Genomic DNA, 20,210 nt, shown 5'->3' with positions numbered 1-20,210 from the left:
CAAAAAGAATAAGTAGGCTAATTTAAAAAATAATAAGTTTTCAAAAATGTAAATCATAACCATATTGATAAAGCAGAATGCATATAAAAACAGCAACAAATAACCACAAACATTTCATTAAAAAAAGAACTACTGTCGAAACCAGTGACGGGCAAATTACTGAGAACAAATAGGTAAAAAAAAAAAAAAAAAAAAAAGTGCAAGTAAACAAAATACTGTGTGTGTCCATAGAGGGCGCGTTACGGTAATACTAGTTTTACAAAAAACGAAACAAAGCAGATACATACATACATACTTACGTAAATAAACAATAAAGCACATATTGAATACCAAATTATAAACGAGAAATGTGAAATTAATAAATATAACTTCTCGTCTGTGAAAACCTAGCAACAAACGAACAAAACCCAAGATTATCGTTGGGTGTAATAAAGACATACCGTATAATACAAGGATATGATTTAATCAGTTAACAATTAGAAATATATAAACCGTAGGATATTATGCATCATCGTACAATAAACATATTAATAAATTGTACATATTAGTTTAAATACTTTATGATTTTTCTTCAGTTATAATAATTTACTTTCACTTTCTATTATGACTTCCAATGATATAGAATTATAATACTTACCAGAGCTGACCGTCTCAAAAATACTCAAAAACGACACAAAAATAATCCACAACATGATGGATATACTATATCCGGCCGAAAACACCGTCAAATTTACTGTGAATGTCTTATTTTACACTTTCCGTCACAGCTTCACCCAGCCCTGCTAACCCTACTAGTAACTGCTGTACTTTCCTAAATGAGAACTTTGCACCAATCAGTATCCGAGCATCCCGCGCGTCACTGTATCCAGGCAAAGTCATTCCACACAGGTTGAGCTGTTCTGTTGTGATTCTTTCAGGCAGGGTTCCAACCGGAGGTATGTTTAAAGGGTATATAAGGACCTGTTTATTTTATTGTGTTACAATGTTCCCATGTGTTGCTACAACTGTTTATGTAAGATGTGTGTTTTGTTTTATTTTTTTTATTTTTTTACATTCTTACCACTTTATTAAAACTTTTAAATTGCATTCCCTGCTTTAAGATGGCTTCACATGTACCTTCACGGACCTCTCAGAACTATATTTCCCATCATCCTCCTGCTCACATATGTAACCGAGATGGATTTACCAGTGAGCAGGAGGATGATGGGAAATGCAGTTCTGAGAGGTCCATGCAGGTACATGTGAAGCCATCTTGAGGCAGGGAATGCAATTTAAAAATGTAAAAAAAGTGGTCAAAATGTAAAAAAAACACAAAAACAAAAAAATAAAACACACACACCTTACTTAAACAGCTGTAGCAACACATGGGAACATGTAACACAATAAAATAAAAAGGTCCTTATGCACCCTTTAAGGGTCACATTAGCCGGGGACGACTCAGAAATGCACAAATACAAATGAAAGTAAAAGAAAAGAATGATTTTTTTAACGGTATTGTATATCTCTAAACCAATGTACACAAATATTTCATTTTTGTTCAGCAGCTCACAGTTTACAGTCTATAGTTTCTAAGCTATCATCACGTGTACACACGCACGCCCGCGTCATTTCGATTGATCAGGTTTCACTCTGATAGGCGCGGCTGTATTTTAGTGACAGGAATAGCGGCTGTTGAATTTGTTTTCGGTGTTTGATAAGAGTGGATCCACATTATCCTGTGTGTTGTTTCTCTGGTCAAAAATCGCTACATTTCTAACATGCAAAAGAAAAACTAAGGAAGAAAACAAAAGAGTCTACAGAATCACTTGTAATTAAAAGTTGTACATGGGAAACAGTGTTAAACAGATTATTCTTCCTTTTATGCACCCGTGGTTCCATTCAGTAGAGCGAACACTGGAAATGGTACTTGTGCTGAAACCTCCAGCACAGAAGAGTACACTTATTTTTTTTTTTTTTAAGGTTGAAACAGCTGCTGTTTTTGTTTATTACCAATGGCAGCTCTGGGGCAGGCAGATGTTTTACATATTAAAATGCTCACAAGTATATTTTGTAAAATGCCAATTTCATACTTGCCACCATTTTTAATGTGTTCAGCAGGACACACACGCAAGCACTCATTATCATACAGTCAAGGCCACAAAAAAAGAAAAAAAACACAACTCGTGGTTTTCACTCACTCTACTGCGCAGAATAAATGAATATGTTTTACTCCAGTCACTGTTAAACACTTTCTTTTTTGTTGCTTTGACAGATGCCATTTCATTTGTGCCTCTTTTTTGTGTTTTAAAATGCCATGCATTCGTATCGCAGACGCGCACGTCCTCTTAATGGTAATGCTGAATCCTTATTGGTTGTATGTAACTTTACTCCCCCCACTGTGCTTTGGTTAGCCACACGAGACTCGACTTCTAAATCACGTTTTCGTGCGCCATCGCAGCGGTTTGCTAACGCTGTCATTTTTGCCCTAGCGAAAGTGGCTGCGCAGATATTTTTTATTTATTTATTTATTTATTTATTTAATTTTATTTATATAGTGCCTTTCATACCATGGTATCTCAAAGTGCTTTACAGACAGTATGTATCATGATCAGGAAACAAGACCGAATATAATCACACAATTAAAAAACACAATGATATTAATAATAACAATAAATAGCAAATATCAAGATAGAACAAAATAAAATTAATAAGAATGACAAATAAAATACAAAGTTAGCAGATAAAAATAGATAACAGAAACTTTATATCTAGATTAGGTTAAAAAAGCTGATCTATAAAAATAAGTCGTTAATCTTGATTTAGAAATCCTGACCGAAGCAGCATCTCTAATAGAGGAAGGCAAAGAGTTCCACAGCTTGGGAGCATTAAAACAAAACGCACTTTCTCCTCTCCTTTTCAATTTTACCATTGGGAGGCACAAAAGTCCAGCGTTAGCAGACCTTAAAGTGTGCAGTGGTTTATATGGGGACAGAATCTCTCTTAGGTAGTCTGGTGCTGAGCTATTTAGTGCTTTATAATTTAATAGTAAGATTTTAAAATCAATTCTAAAATGTATTGTGAGCCAGTGCAATGAGGCCAGCACAGGAGTTATATGAGCCTGTTTTTTGGTTCTAGTCAGAACCCTGCTGCTGCATTCTGAACAAGCTGTAAACGTGATGAGACATGATGTGGAAGTCCAGCAAATAAAGCATTGCAATAATCAAGTCTTACTGAAACGAAAGCATGACTTAGTTTCTCAGCATCAGCCAAAGAAAGAAAATACCTAATTTTAGCAATGTTACGTAGGTGATAAAAAGACACTTTTATAATTTTTCAAATATGTGTCTCAAAACTCAAACCAGAATCAAATATAACCCCCAAGTTTCTTACATCAGGTTTTATATTAGAGGTCAGGTTGCCCAAATCATTTTTTAGGGAGTTTGCAAGCTCTAGTTTCACTATCATCGGCATAACAGTGAAAGTTTATACTATGTTTCCGAATGATTTCCCCCAGTGGCAGCATATACAAAGAAAATAATACTGGACCAAGAATAGAGCCCTGGGGGACACCTCAAGTAATATTGGATAACCCCGGTACAGACTCCCCTAAAGAAACAAAATACTGTCTGCTAGTTAGAAATGACTTAAACCAGTTGAGAACAGTTCCAGTCAGGCCAACCCAGCTTTTCAGACGATCAATTAGAATAGCATGATCCACAGTATCAAATGCAGCAGTGAGGTCTAAAAGAACTAGAATGGATATGGAGTTAAGAGTCAGTACTCATCAGCAAGTCATTCACCACTCTGACAAGGGCAGGCTCTGTACTACGAGCAGATCGAAACCCTGACTGAAATCTTTCAAGGACATTGCTACTGTCCAGATATATGTTAAGTTGTTTGACTACTAACTTTTCAAGAACTTTAGCTAAGAAAGGCAAGTTAGAAATGGGTCTAAAATTCAAGTCAGTAGAATCTAAGTTAGATTTTTTGAGTAAAGGCTTAACCAAAGCAGTTTTGAAGAGATCTGTTTATTATAATAAGAATATCATTACACAAAAAACTAAATACATCTTTAAGGAATCGAGTGGGAATTGGATCCAATGAACAGGTTGAGGATTTCCTCTGCATTACTAATGTATTCAAATCATTCAGAGTAATCACAGAGAATGAGTCTAAAACAGAGTTTAGGGGCTCATTTAAATAAGAACCACCCTGAGGAATTAGATCCATAATATTAACATTTGCTCAATGTGGCCCTTAAGATTTTTGTTTTTTTTTCACTTTTTTACATTTAGTGATCTTACAAAGAAGGTGTTTTGTTATGAAAATGTAGTCGTGGGTTTTTAACACTCCTGTCTCAAGTTTTTTTTTATTTTTTTTAACCCACTTTAAGACTGTGGTAAAAACGCTTGGCTGAAAGAGGTGAATGCAGAGTACACTGGACTATTGTACTTATTACACTGGCTGTTCTTTTCTTTTTCAACTTTATCTCTTCATATAAAAGGTATCCAAAGGTCGTCGTCTGGCTTTATCTCGAGGTGCTGCTGTGTCGCTTTATAACAAACTGAACTGTGAGATTATGAAGGCAGGTCTGCACACACTCATGGGATCGGAGTGTCGCTCTGCACTAACACTGTAATAAATGACGCGTAGCTGCTGACTCTTCAGCTCTCCTCACTTTCCCGTTTCTTTCTTTCTTTCTTTCCCCGCATACTCTTACCACCATGTACATTGTTGACTGTTGATATGCAATGTTCTTTGTATATTAAAAACCGATAAACAAAGTTTAACTGTAATTCTGAATGAATGAAGGCATTTAGCATTAGTTGATGAAAAAAAACTATTCATATTATAAAAAGAATAAGTAGGCTAATCATTTCAATAAATAATCGTTGTTTTAAATTAAAACAATAGCCATATTGATAAAGCATAATTTATATAAAACAACAACTAATAACAACCACAAACATTTAATTCAAAAGAAATGCTGTCAAACCAGTGACTGCGGCAAAATGCTGAAAACGAAAGCAAATACATACATACGTATGAAAATAAATAATAAACCACATATGGCATACCAAATTATAAACGATACATGTTAAATTAATAAATACAACATCTAATTGTCGTCAGTGAAAACTTAGCAACAAACAACAAACGGGCGCTCTACAGCGCGCTTATCACCGCTCGAGCTCATCTCGGCATTACTAAAGACGCTTCAGTTTAGGCAGATAAATCAACAAAGAAAATGTCTGCCGGGTTATGGGCTGGGCATAAGAACATAAGAACATAAGAACATAAGAAAGTTTACAAACGAGAGGAGGCCATTCGGCCCATCTTGCTCGTTTGGTTGTTAGTAGCTTATTGATCCCAGAATCTCATCAAGCAGCTTCTTGAAGGATCCCAGGGTGTCAGCTTCAACAACATTACTGGGGAGTTGGTTCCAGACCCTCACAATTCTCTGTGTAAAAAAGTGCCTCCTATTTTCTGTTCTGAATGCCCCTTTATCTAATCTCCATTTATGACCCCTGGTCCTTTTTTCTTTTTTCAAGTCAAAGAAGTCCCCCGGGTTGACATTGTCTATACCTTTTAGGATTTTGAATGTTTGAATCAGATCGCCGCGTAGTCTTCTTTGTTCAAGACTGAATAGATTCAATTCTTTTAGCCTGTCTGCATATGACATGCCTTTTAAACCCGGGATAATTCTGGTTGCTCTTCTTTGCACTCTTTCTAGAGCAGCAATATCCTTTTTGTAACGAGGTGACCAGAACTGAACACAATATTCTAGGTGAGGTCTTACTAATGCATTGTAGAGTTTTAACATTACTTCCCTTGATTTAAATTCAACACTTCTCACAATATATCCAAGCATCTTGTTAGCCTTTTTTATAGCTTCCCCACATTGTCTAGACGAAGACATTTCTGAGTCAACATAAACTCCTAGGTCTTTTTTATAGTTCCCTTCTTCAATTTCACTATCTCCCATATGATATTTATAATGCGCATTTTTATTGCCCGCATGCAATACTTTACACTTTTCTCTATTAAATTTCATTTGCCATGTGTCTGCCCAATTTTGAATGCGGTCTAGATCATTTTGAATGACCTTTGCTGCTTCAACAGTGTCTGCCACTCCTCCTATTTTTGTGTCATCTGCAAATTTAACGAGTTTGCTTACTATATCAGAGTCTAAATCATTAATGTAGATTAGGAATAGCAGAGGATCTATTATTATTATTATTATTATTTATTTCTTAGCAGACGCCCTTATCCAGGGCGACTTACAATCGCAAGCAAATACAAATACATTCAAGTGTTACAATATAAGTCATACAATAAGAACAAGAAATACAATAATTCTCAAGTGTGATAAACCACAATTCAATAATACAGCAGATAATAGTGAAAGTTACATCAGGATATGATTAAGTAGTGATAGTTACATCAGGATATGATTAAGTACAAAATACTACAGATTAAACACTTGGGAGATTACAATATTCTGAGGTACAGGATTAAATGCAGTAAAATAGGGGGCAGATAAGAGCAAAATAAAGCATATTTAAATGAAGGGTGATAGTGTCCCAGGATACAACAGAGGAGTTCTACAGGTGCTGTTTGAAGAGGTGAGTCTTAAGGAGGCGCCGGAATGTGGTCAGGGACTGGGCAGTCCTGACATCTGTAGGAAGGTCGTTCCACCACTGCGGAGCAAGGGTGGAGAAGGAGCGGGCTCGGGAGGCAGGGGAGCGTAGCGGAGGTAGAGCCAGTCTTCTAGTGCAGGCGGAGCGGAGAGGTCGAGTGGGGGTGTAGGGAGAGATGAGGGTCTGGAGGTAGCTGGGTGCAGTCTGATCAAGGCATCTGTAGGCTAGTACAAGAGTCTTGAACTGGATGCGAGCGGTGATCGGGAGCCAGTGGAGCGAGCGGAGTAGTGGAGTAGCGTGGGCGAAGCGAGGTAGAGAGAACACCAGGCGAGCAGCAGAGTTCTGGATGAGCTGGAGCGGACGGGTGGCGGACGCAGGGAGGCCAGCCAGGAGGGAGTTGCAGTAGTCTAGGCGGGAGAGTACCAGGGCCTGGACCAGGAGCTGGGTAGCATAGTTGGTGAGGAAGGGTCGGATTCTTCGGATGTTGCTCAGGAAGAATCTGCAAGTGCGTGCCAGAGTGGAGATGTGCTGGGAATAAGAGAGGCAGGGGTCCAGGGTGACTCCAAGGTTCTTAGCTGAGGAAGAGGGAGAGAGTGTGGTAGATTCCAGAGGAACAGAGATAGAGAGATCAGAGGAGGGGGAGGAGGAGGGAAAGAAAAGGAGGTCAGATTTAGAGAGGTTGAGTTTGAGGTGATGCGAGTGCATCCAGGAGGAAATAGCAGACAGACAGGTAGAGATACGGGAGGAGATGGTGGAGTCAGAGGTGGGGAAGGAGAGGAAAATCTGAGCATCATCAGCATAGAAATGGTATGAGAAACCATAGGATGCGATGAGGGGGCCCAGGGAGCGGGTGTAGAGAGAGAACAGGAGAGGACCCAAGACTGACCCTTGGGGGACTCCAGTCAAGAGAGGGTGAGGTGTGGAGGTTGCTCCACGCCAGGTTACCTGGTAAGTGCGGTTGGAGAGGTAGGAGGAGAACCAGGCCAGAGCAGTGCCAGAGATCCCCAGGTCAGCAAGAGATGATAGTAGAATAGAGTGATCAACAGTGTCAAAGGCAGCAGAGAGGTCGAGGAGAATTAGGACAGAGGAGAGAGAGGCAGCTCGGGCACACTTAAGTGAGTTGGTGACAGAGAGAAGGGCGGTTTCAGTGGAGTGAGCAGAGCGGAAGCCAGATTGGAGAGGGTCAAGCAGAGAGTGGTTGGACAGGAAAGCAGAGAGCTGGCGGTGTACAGTCCGCTCGAGGGTTTTGGAGAGGAAGGGTAGGAGGGAGACAGGACGGTAGCTCTGGAGGGAGGTGGGGTCGAGGGTAGGTTTTTTGAGGAGGGGAGTGATAGAGGCTTTTTTGAAGGCAGAGGGGAAGATGCCAGAAAGTAGAGAGGTGTTGAGGAGGGAGGAGATGAAGGGGAGTAGAGCAGGAGCAGCAGCTTGAAAGAGGTGAGTGGGGAGGGGGTCCAAGGCACACGTGGTGGGTTTGTGACCCTGGAGCAGGGAGGAGAGGTCAGAGTCTGAGAGGGGCAAGAAGGTGGAGAGGGAGGGCGAGTTAGTAGGGGATGTAGTGGGTGTAGGGGTTGGAGCAGGAGGGGGTGCGGGGGAGGGAGAGGTGTTAAAGAGTTTGCGGATATCTGAGATTTTAGAAGAGAAGAAGGAGGCAAAGTCGTCAGGGGAGATAGAGGAGGGAGGAGGAGGGGGGGGAGGGTTTAGGAGGGAGGAGAAGGTAGAGAATAGTTTACGTGGGTTGTTAGTGGAGGCTTGGATTACAGATTGGAAATAAGCACATTTAGCAGAGGAGAGAGTAGAGGAGAAGGAGGAGAGAAGAGTGCGGTAAAGGTCTAGATCAGTACTGAGGAGAGAAGAGTGCGGTAAAGGTCTAGATCAGTACTGATCCCTGTGGTACACCTCACTCCATTTCGAGGTTTCTCCTCTAATCAGTACTTTCTGTTTTCTACATGTTAACCACTCCCTAATCCATGTGCATGCATTTCCTTGAATCCCTACTGCGTTCAGTTTGAGAATTAATCTTTTATGCGGTGGTATCGTCTCATCCACAATAATAATAATAAAACAGGTGCAACTACATATACTACCATAGTGCCGTGTAACCTTATTCATACAATACCAGTTTTAATTAAATGTAGAAATATTATCAGGCACACATTTCCAAATGTGAAATATACATTTACAAACAAAAGTGCGCAATTGAAGACTATCGTTGGGTGTAATAAAGACAGACCGTATAATACAAGGATATGATATTAAACACTTAACAATTATAAATATATAAACCGTAGGATAGTATGCATCATTGTACAATAATCATATTAAGAAACATTAAACTATGTGTTAATTTAAATACTTTATGATTTTTCTTCAGTTATAATAATTTACTTTCTATTATGACTTCCTATTAGATATAATTATAATACTTACCGGAGCTGACCGTCTCAAAACAGAGAAACGACACAAAAATGAGCCACAACATGATGGATATATTATATCCAGCCGAAAACAGCGTCAAATTATCTAATCTGAATGCCTTATTTTAGCACTTTCCGTCTCCCTGGCGCTCACAACGCAGCTTCACCCGGCCCAGCTAACCTTACTGTCTAACTTCTGTACTTTCCAAAATGAGAACTTTACACCAATCAGTATCCGAGCATCCCGCGCGTCACTGGTATCCAGTTGTATTTATTAATTAATATATTTATTTATTTATTATTAACAGTATATACAAATCAATAAGGCATCTTATAACAATGGTAGCATTACAGACCACCTGGAAGTTGGTTACTTATTCCCGGTTCCTTATTTGCGATGTAGTTGACAAAGCAGCGCGTCCTTTTTCTGTGTGTTTTAACTCACTTACACATCTTGCTCAATTAATATATTGCTACTATTTAAAAAAATAATCGCTCCTTCTTTAAAAAAAACACAAAAACGAAAATATTAATAACAAATCTGTATCAGCAGCATAGCGGTACCCTATATTAAACGCTTGTTTTGCCACATTTACCACCAGGCTTGCTCACTAAATATCCAGCTATCCCTACATAGGTTATCACCCCCTCTTTGCAAAACCACTAAAGATTTTAATGAGCAAGCCGTACCCCACGAGCAGCAGCACCCCAAAGTGTAGCCCATTATAACCTATACAGAACGCATGGGGGCACGTCTTTTGATGCCTCAATTACCCCCATAGACGGCTTGCTCACTAAATATCGAGGTATCCCTAGATAGGTTATCATCTCCTCTTTTTAAAAAACACTAACGATTTTAGTGAGCAAGCCGTCTAAGGGGGTAAATGGGTCATCAAAAGACGTGCCCCCATGCGTTCTGTATAGGTTATAATGGGCTACACTTTGGGGTGCTGCTGCTCGTGGGGTACGGCTTGCTCACTAAAATCTTTAGTGTTTTTTTAAATAGTGGCAATATATTAATTGAGGAAGATGTGAAAAAGGACGCGCTGCTTTGTCAACTACAGGAACCGGGAATAAGTAACCATCTTCCAGGTGGTGCATTACCGTATATTCAAGGGTCTAGGAATTTTACAATGTGTGTGTGTGTATAAACAAATCAGTTCAACTAAACCTGTAGAAATTAAAAGTATTCAGAAGTTTTTCAGCATATATTAATTTACATATTTTCAATGAACTGATATATAGACATGGGACGAATGGTAATAATTCCTTTATTGTAGGGGGGCTGGGTGACGAATGGTCCCCTCTGGAAAATGGTCCCCCGGACTAAAATTTTCATAGATTATCCTAGGTAAAATGGTCTCTAGTGGGACAAATGGTCCCACCCGCCGAAATAATTATCATAGGGGTACTCAAAAACATTTCTGTGAACTAAGGCCGAATTTTCCAGAAAAAAAAAAGAAAGTTCTCGAGCTGCACATACACAAACATATTTCTTCAATTTGGCAATGGTCCTTTACAAATGCCGAGTACATTCGAACAACTACAGTATGTGAAAATAACTACAGTATGTTCAAATAACATTAGGTTACTTACAGTAACCCTGGTTCCCTGAAAGAGAAGACGACCGCCAAAGATATTACGTATGGGATATGCCTGCCCATTGGGTAGGTATCACTGAACTCTCTACCAGAGCTGCCAATAGACCCCTTCCTAGGATGATGCACTCGGTCCCGCCCATCGAGGGGATAAAACTACTATCCAGAGGAAGCCATTTCTCTTTTTCCTTCTGTGGCGGAGTGTCATGAATCTATTTATTATTATTTGTATTTTTGTTTGCGGCGCGGATAAAAGCGCTGCGTCTTTTGTTATTGTTATTTATAATTTAAAACCCGTGAGGATGCATGACTGATCAGCTACTGATTATTTAATTAGCTGACAGAGTATAAGAACCTGCAGCTGTCCGTGCTGCGGGTGGAGTTGAGTGTACAGAGGAGAGTACGGGAGAACACGGGCGAAAGAAAGAAAGAAAGAAGGAAGCAAGCTATATTTAAAAATATACTTGTTTCTGTTTGTTTGGCCATCGCGCCTTTTTGTTTTGTGTTTTGTTATTGTTTAAATCTTTTGTTTATTTATTTATTAAACACGCTGAGTGCCGTAGCATTCAGCTTCACCCGCCCATCCACTGTTTTGGTTCAGTTACTTCCTGGTCTGTGACGTCACCACACCGCACCACTGCATGCCATCCTGCCACACCTTCTCAAGACGGTACTGTAAGTCCTGTGTGTTGAGCTGAGCGTATTGATAGAAAAGAGCTTTTCGAGTCGGTTGTATTTCCCTTGCATTCATGCTGAAAGCTGGCTTGCCGCTTTCCCAGAATCAACAACTTGAAAAAGGCTGAGCCTTTTTTGTCTTCATGTCTTTCATCGGCCTCCTCGCTTGCGTAGTAGACCGCTCTTTGTATCTGTGCATCATCCAAGGAAGGGGCCTATTGGCAGCTCTGGTATAGAGAGCTCAGAGATACCTACCCAATGGGCAGGGATATGCCATATGTAATGTCTTTGGTGGTCGTCTTCGAATTGAAAGGGAACTACAGTCTTTTTCTGATGACAAACTGAAACTCGGAACAGCTGATTCAAATTCAGCGCCGTTCTGAGACAAGGGGAAGGGGCGGAGCTACCAGCACAACAGAACACAGCAAAGCGAGGCAGTTCTTCCAGCGACAGCGTGTCAGAAGTGCATCGTTGAAAAGTGCAGAGCAGTTAGAAGCAGTTTGAAAGCAGATTGACAGCTGCAGACACTAAAATAAATAAATAACATGGACTTCAAGCCAGTAATCTGTGACACCTGCATGATGTGGGAAATCCGAGAAATCCTAGCATAGCTTAACCAAGTGTGTGTAAAGTGCCACGCGATCCAGGACTTGGAGCAATGTAATCAGTGGAGTACCACAGGGATCAGTATTAGGTCCTCTGCTATTCCTAATCAACGTTAATGACTTAGATTCCGGTATAGTAAGCAAACTTGTTAAATTTGCAGACAACACAAAAATAGGAGGAGTGGCAAACACTGTTGAAGCAGCAAAGGTCATTCAAAATGATCTAGACAACATTCAGAACTGGGCAGACACATGGCAAATGACACTTAATAGAGAAAAGTGTAAGGTACTGCACGCAGGTGATAAAAATGTGCATTATAAATATTATTTGGGAGATACTGAAATTGAAGAAGGAATCTATGAAGAAGACCTAGGAGTTTATGTTGACTCAGAAATGTCTTCTAGACAATGTGGGGAGGCTATAAAAAAGGCCAACAAGATGCTCGGATATATTGTGAAAAGTGTTGAATTTAAATCAATGGAAGTAATGTTAAAACTTTACAATGCATTAGTAAGACCTCACCTAGAATATTGTGTTCAGTTCTGGTCACGTCGCTACAAAAAGGATATTGCTGCTTTACAAAGAGTGCAAAGAAGAGCAACTGTCTGTGTGATTCTATCTTTGTGAGGACTGTATTGTGTAGTACTGTAGGACTGTGTCTTGCTGTGTGTACAGACTGTGTGTTTGTATGTGTATATGCATGTGTGTGGGTCTATGTAAAATACGTGACAGTTGATAAAGACACAATGGTTGTTTGCTGTGTGTGTGTGAAGCAGACATGACTGTTTACAAACCACAGAGACCACTTCACATATCTGGCGAGTTACACTCGCTGTTTCACTTTTACATTTCAAGATGCAACTTAAAGGAACACGGACACTCAATTATAGCTTACTGTAACCAGTGCACATGCATACAGAGGGCCTCTCTTTAAATTCAAGTTTGAGAAATCAGTATGATATAACAGCTTATTACAAACATTAGACCCAAGGCCAGGGTTGTATGATACAAGTCTGGTGGAGATTCAAGGCAAATATTATGGTGATTGTGACAGACATGCGGCTCCACATTTGAAATGAGGAGCCTAAGTGTTTTAATCATGTTAGTTCCTGAGCCCAGCCTGTTAGCTACAGCACCCAGCTCACTTCCCTATGGTTTCATCCATTCCCAATTAGCGCCACTCTTCAAGATTGGTGCTAATCAGGGTCTGAAGCCAGCCTTAGCTACCTAGTTCTGTGCCTTCCTGTGTGTCTCTTCATAAGAAAATCTGATCAATTCAAACTACCCAGCTCTAATTGCATTTAAAACAGCAATTAGCAGTGACCGTCCTTTAAAATGCTTTCAGAAAGGCTGTGGTTCACTTGGAAACACACAAACGCACACACACACACAGCTATATTAATCCCATAATATTACTTTTTTTATTTCATCCCTGAGGCCCCCCCCCCCCAAAAAACAATGTTTGACTATAATGCCAAACAGATTTTAGGTTTGATTTTTAAGGATCCCTTAACCTAAATAAATATTGCTGACTTATATAAAAACATGGTTACATATTAGAGGTGTAATCAAATCAGCAACTAGTTTGCCAATGAAGAATCAGGTGCAAATCCACATTGATCGCTGCATTGAGGACACTATCATTCAAAAGAAAGACTCTTCAAACACTCCTGAAAACATGTGTGCGTATTACACACTTATTACACACTAATATGATTTATGCATTGAGAAAGCTTATATAAACAAGCTAAATAACATCCCATTTTCTCATAAGCTTCTGTTATTTATTCTGTTAAAACTTTACAATGCATTAGTAAAACTTTACAATGCATTAGTAAGACTTCATCTAGAATATTGTGTTCAGTTCTGGTCATCTCATTACAAAAAGGATATTGCTGCTCTAGAAAGAGTGCAAAGAAGAGCAACCAGAATTATCCCGGGTTTAAAAGGCATGTTGTATCCAGACAGGCTAAAAGAATGGAATCTGTTCAGTTTTGAACAAAGAAGACTACGCGGTCATCTGATTCAAGCATTCAAAATTCTAAAAGGTATAGACAATGTCGACGCAAGGGACTTTTTTGACCTGAAAAAAGAAACAATGACCAGGGGTCACAAATGGAGATTAGATAAAGGGGCATTCAGAACAGAAAATAGGAGGCACTTTTTTACACAGAGAATTGTGAGGGGCTGGAACCAACTCCCCAGTAATGTTGAAGCTGACACCCTGGGATCCTTCAAGAAGGTGCTTGATGAGATTCTGGGATCAATAAACTACTAACAACCAAACGAGCAAGATGGGCCGAATGGCCTCCTCTCGTTTGTATGATATCTGATACCAGCTTTCCACTCAAGAAATGTGTTACTGTTCTGCTTCCTAGGTAATTTCCCCTCAGCAGTGTCTCTTTGGAGTCATGTTACTGGCTGTAAAGTATGTCAGTCAACAGGGGCAGGAGGAAGTTGTTGAAAGGGGGTGGGGACATTTTCACTCTCCTGAGTACCTCATTCATACACAACACAACACAACGCATTGTATCCACTTCCACTGGTGCACTTATTGATTTAAGTGACATAAGGCCTAGTAAAACACAATAACACCGGGTGTGCAAGGAGTAAGGGTTACATTTGCTACATCTTATGGCCTTGCTTGACTCTAGCATGATCCTTGTGTTTATTTTATGGTACAGGGAACTATACAGGTTGATTCAGAATTTGTAGCACTTTGCTGTTTTGCACGGTTTTCAATTCTACTTAAACGTTGACATTTTTAAACAGCCCTCTGGTGGCCATATGGTGCGTCACAGAGCACATCTGTCACAGACGTTTTTCCTTTGCCTGGCATTCTCCACGTACCCTCCCGCTCTCACAAGGCTCCCACAATTTATTCTGAATCACCCTGGCATTATTCTTTGGTTTACTCAAAGTTTTTTGGTGTTGTAAATTCCAGTAAAGAATTTTAGGTTAAGATTTTGAATTTTGTCTTCAGGATACAAAAGATTTTTGATGTAGATGTTTAATGGGTGTGTGACTTATAATATTGTTCATGTGAAACAAAAGGATATGTGTAGCGTTCTGGATCTGTGCAGACACTACACTGATAAAGCAGACTGCACGAGGAGAGGACAGTCTATTCAATACCTTTATTATTGTCTGTATCTGTTACGGTAAAAGTAAGAATATTGGCAAATCTTAAGATTTACTGGTAAATGTCTGAAATAAACACCACAGCGCTCTACTTCAGACATGTACATGTAAATCTCAATAACCACCAAATGCCTTTATCATTAAATGTTTGGAAAGCTAAATATTTCTTCAGAATTCCAGACATTTACCACCTTACTTAATATATTACAAAAAAGATCATATCTCATATGGCAAATACATAGTCAAATAAATGAACACGGAGTCAAAGCAAACTTTGCATTTGAAATTTTCAGATGTTTTATTTTATTTTAACCTCAGTCTGCTCGCTTCTTCCCAAATCGGAACCCGAACCCTCCCTTCTGCCTGTTGAAAGACTGCAGTCCGCCTGCGATGGAGGTCAGGGCTTGGTTCCTCTCATTCTCCTCCCCTTCCTGCTCCCCCCAGGTTTCCCTTTTCTCCTCCTCCTCTTCAGTCTTTCTCAGGATAAGCTTGGCTGAGCGCTCCTGGGCTCCTGTCATCCTCCCCCCTTCCCAGGCTCTCTCTGAAACCCTGAGCCCAGGCTTCGCCAGGTCCTCCAGGTTGCTAGGCCTCAGTCTCCATGGCAATGCGTTGGGGACTGGTGAAGCCTGCTGTTGGAGTAGCCCAGTCTCCAAGCTCTGAGATGGAGAAGCTGGGTCTGGGTTGGAGTTGAGAAGGTAACGCGGGAGGTCTTGGGAGCCGGATGCAGCGATGATGCAGAGGCTGAAGGAAGCCAGTAAGGTGTACAAGTGGAGTGCGCTCAACTTCATCTAGAAAACAAAGAGAGGTCAAACACACACAACAGATACCGTACAGGGCTGGTGTATATACTGAACACACACACACACACACAACAGATACCGTACAGGGCTGGTGTATATACTGCACACACACACACACACACACACACAACAGATACCGTACAGGGCTGGTGTATATACTGCACACACACACACACACACACACACACACAACAGATACCATACAGGGCTGGTGTATATACTGCACACACACACACACACAACAGATACCGTACAGGGCTGGTGTATATACTGCACACACACACACACACAACAGATACCGTACAGGGCTGGTGTATATACTGCACACACACACACACACCAGATACCGTACAGGGCTGGTGTATATACTGCACACACACACACACACACACAACAGATACCGTACAGGGCTGGTGTATATACTGCACACACACACACACCAGATACCGTACAGGGCTGGTGTATATACTGCACACACACACACACACACACACACACAACAGATACCGTACAGGGCTGGTGTATATACTGCACACACGCACACACACACAACAGATACCGTACAGGGCTGGTGTATATACTGCACACACACACACACACAACAGATACCGTACAGGGCTGGTGTATATACTGCACACACACACACACACACAACAGATACCGTACAGGGCTGGTGTATATACTGCACACACACACACACACAACAGATACCGTACAGGGCTGGTGTATATACTGCACACACACACACACAACAGATACAGTACAGGGCTGGTGTATGTACTGCACACACACACACACACACACAACAGATACAGTACAGGGCTGGTGTATGTACTGCACACACACACAGGGCTGGTGTATATGCTGCACACACACACACACACACACGGCTGGTGTATATACTGCACACACACATACAGAGACTGAGTGATTAATCCATCACCATGGCTTTTATTTGGCCTCAGTTAAACATTCATAGATGGGTTAATCACTCTGGTGCCCAATTTGGAGGGTCACGTAGCCAGCTGCCTATAACTGCTGTCCAAGACTGAGGAACGCTAAAAATTGAAGAAGGTACAGTCAAAACACTGTCTACTTGAGCCAGGCAAGGTGTAAAGAAACATCTCTGTTTTCTTATCATACTCTCAGCAAGTCTGTTACTGCCTTAAAAAGCTCATTTGTATGGTAATTGGCAGTGTCCTCTTATGGTTATACCACACTGTGCATTAACAGTTTATCATGGTTTGTCATGTTTTTTAATAAGCTTTACCATGCCTCTCTGGGCTTTACATTGCTTACCTATGGCGTATTACAGTTTGCTATGCTTTCACTGGAGAAACCTCTTTAAGGGCTGTTCCACTTCCCAGGTAATTTCCCTCCAGCAGTGTCTTCAGGGTCATGGCAAAGCTGCAAAGCATGTCAGTCAATCGGGAGCCAGCAGGAGGGATGACGACAGGAAAGAAGCTGTTAAAGGGGAGTGGAGGTGATTTTACCAATGAACACCATCTCCCCACACACCCAACTACCCCACACAGCCTGCTATAAAGAGGCTCTGTGCCACTAACCACATCATAGCTTCTATACCCATCTACTCAGAATAGTATATTTTCCATGCTGAATTACACAATCCCTTCTAAAAAAAAGACAGAGAGACAGGCAGACAGGTGTACTTGCTTGAACCAAAGTTATTGTATTTATCTTGCTCTTAATTGTATTACTTGTACTGTGATTCGGAAATGTATTTGCTTGAGATTGTAAGTCGCCCTGGATAAGGGCGTCTGCTAAGAAATAAATAATAATAATAAATAATAATAATAATAATAATAATAATAATAATAATAATAATAATAATAACAGAGAGACAGGCAGACAGGTGAACACACAGAGAGACAGGCAGACAGGTGAACACACAAACAGAGAGACAGACAGACAGGTGAACACAGATAGAGAGACAGACAGGTGAACACAGATAGAGAGACAGACAGACAGGTGAACACAGACAGAGAGACAGGCAGACAGGTGAACACACAGACAGAGAGACAGGCAGACAGGTGAACACACAGACAGAGAGACAGGCAAACAGGTGAACACACAGAGAGGCAGACAGGTGAATACACAGAGACAGGCAGACAGGTGAACACACAGACAGAGAGACAGACAGATGAACACAGACAGAGAGAAAGGCAGACAGAACACACAGACAGAGAGACAGGCAGACAGGTGAACACACAGACAGAGAGACAGGCAGACAGGTGAACACACAGGCAGACAGGTGAACACATAGACAGACAGACAGGTGAACACACAGACAGAGAGACAGACAGACAGGTGAACACAGACAGAGAGAAAGGCAGACAGAACACACAGACAGAGAGACAGGCAGACAGGTGAACACACAGACAGAGAGACAGGCAGACAGGTGAACACACAGACAGAGAGACAGGCAGACAGGTGAACACACAGGCAGACAGGTGAACACAGAGACAGACAGACAGGTGAACACACAGACAGAGAGACAGACAGACAGGTGAACACAGACAGAGAGAAAGGCAGACAGAACACACAGACAGAGAGACAGGCAGACAGGTGAACACACAGACAGAGAGACAGGAAGAAAAAACAGACACTAAGACAGGCAGGCGAACACACAGAGAGACAGGCAGACAGAGATACATAAAGTTAAACTCACTATACACACACAATAACAAATAGACAGGTTAACTGGCACACAGACATACAGATACACACAGAAACAAAAACAGACAGACAGACAGGCTGTGTGGTCCAGTGGTTAAAGAAAAGGGCTTGTAACCAGGAGGTCCCCGGTTCAAATCCCACCTCAGTCAGTGACTCATTGTGTAACCCTGAGCAAGTAACTTAACCTCCTTGTGCTCCGTCTTTCGGATGAGATGTAATTGTAAGTGACTCTGCAGCTGATGCATAGTTCACACACCCTAGTCTCTGTAAGTCGCCTTGGATAAAGACGTCTGATAAATAAACAAGTAATAATAATAATAACAGACAGACACATAATCAGACAGACATTCATAAAGATAAACTCGCTATCAGATACACAGGCAGATAGACAGACACACACACACACACACACACACACCTCACCTTTGCCTCTTGCGAGTTGAACACTGGTGTTTCTTCTGTTTGCACAGAGACTCCCAGCGTTTTTAAACTCTGCGACACATTGAATCCGATTGGGCCTTCAGCTTCCGAGCTGGCGTGTCATTGGCTCAGAGGGACAGACGCACAGCGAGGCTGGAGCAGTCACTTGTTTACATATTTCCGGCACTGGGAGATTCCTGTGTCTTGGATCCCTGAGCCAGCAAATTGGGGTCAGTAGTTTTGAATTGTTTTTAATGATTGTCAATGTGTTTCCAAGCAGAAGCAGAGGAGGTGAGAAGAATGAAGCGGGGAGCTAACCACAGAGTGCCCTATTTGAAGAGCTTGTTGTGTAGATAAAGGGATTGTAACAAACAGAAGCATTCGAATGATCCTCCCTGCGGTGCTCTTCCATTCACTACACCGTCTCAGACATGCACTTTTGAAAGAGGCACATGCTGCAGCACACGTCTATTCTCATTTTAGAACAAGATATCTGGAACTGCATTTTGTTCAGACTAAACAGGAGAGATGCAACGAGACTGGGCTGGTATCAGCAGTTATCATCACAATCGCATCTACGCTGAATTGCATATTTGGAACAGCTACAGATACACACACGCAGTTTGTAGTTTCAGAGTCAAACTGGTTATTTTAATCCTTGTGGTTTTGCCTTAGATTGCCTTCAGAGAAACTACAACAGTATGCAAGGAAGTCACAGTTTATTGTATAAAAAAACATGCTACACTCTTTAAATTCCAGCTCCTACTAACAAAAGAACACACGCCTGTCCGTTATGAGACCAGTTAACTGGAAACCCCACCCTCTCAAACAACAAGCCACACCCTTACCCACCAGCTTTCAGAGATAAGCCCCACTCCCAAGAAGCAAAGCCACATCCATTGTCTATAAATTTAAAAAAGTACCACCTACTAAACCAGAACCACACCCTCTTTAATAACAAACCACGCCCACTAAACTAGACCCTCTCCACTCAAATAAGCCCAACCTCTTGTCCTACCACATTAACATACAAGCCTCACCTCTTATGATAAGCCACACCACTGTCACTTTAAGACAGAAGCCCCACCCATTAAACTAGAACCCCACACCCTCAAAGAACTCTTTGCTTGTCATTTTTTAATACAACTCATAAAAACTAGAAGCCACACCTCCCACATACTACTACTACTAATAATAATAATAATAATAATAATAATAATAATAATAATAATAATAATA

At 41.1% G+C, this 20,210-nt stretch overlaps 1 protein-coding gene across 2 annotated transcripts in view; it reads right to left on the bottom strand.

Moving 5' to 3' along the window:
* Positions 1–9,235, bottom strand: part of LOC117964934 (class I histocompatibility antigen, F10 alpha chain-like) — a 39,103-nt gene extending 29,868 nt beyond the window's left edge. The window contains exon 1 of one of the 2 annotated variants that reach the window (XM_059010676.1): positions 9,048–9,235. In XM_059010676.1, coding sequence (XP_058866659.1) covers positions 9,048–9,099 — 52 coding nt within the window. In that variant the 5' untranslated portion in view covers positions 9,100–9,235. Of the gene's footprint in view, positions 1–637; positions 812–9,047 lie in introns of those variants that run through there. The other variant, XM_059010674.1, reaches the window with a different exon arrangement.
* Positions 9,236–20,210: the final 10,975 nt, after the last annotated feature.

The sequence above is a fragment of the Acipenser ruthenus genome, chromosome 41, assembly GCF_902713425.1.
Source record: "Acipenser ruthenus chromosome 41, fAciRut3.2 maternal haplotype, whole genome shotgun sequence".
In the NCBI taxonomy this organism is placed as follows: domain Eukaryota; kingdom Metazoa; phylum Chordata; class Actinopteri; order Acipenseriformes; family Acipenseridae; genus Acipenser; species Acipenser ruthenus.
The sequence above is the reverse complement of the archived record's forward strand: the minus strand, read 5'-3'. Positions and strand labels throughout refer to the sequence as shown.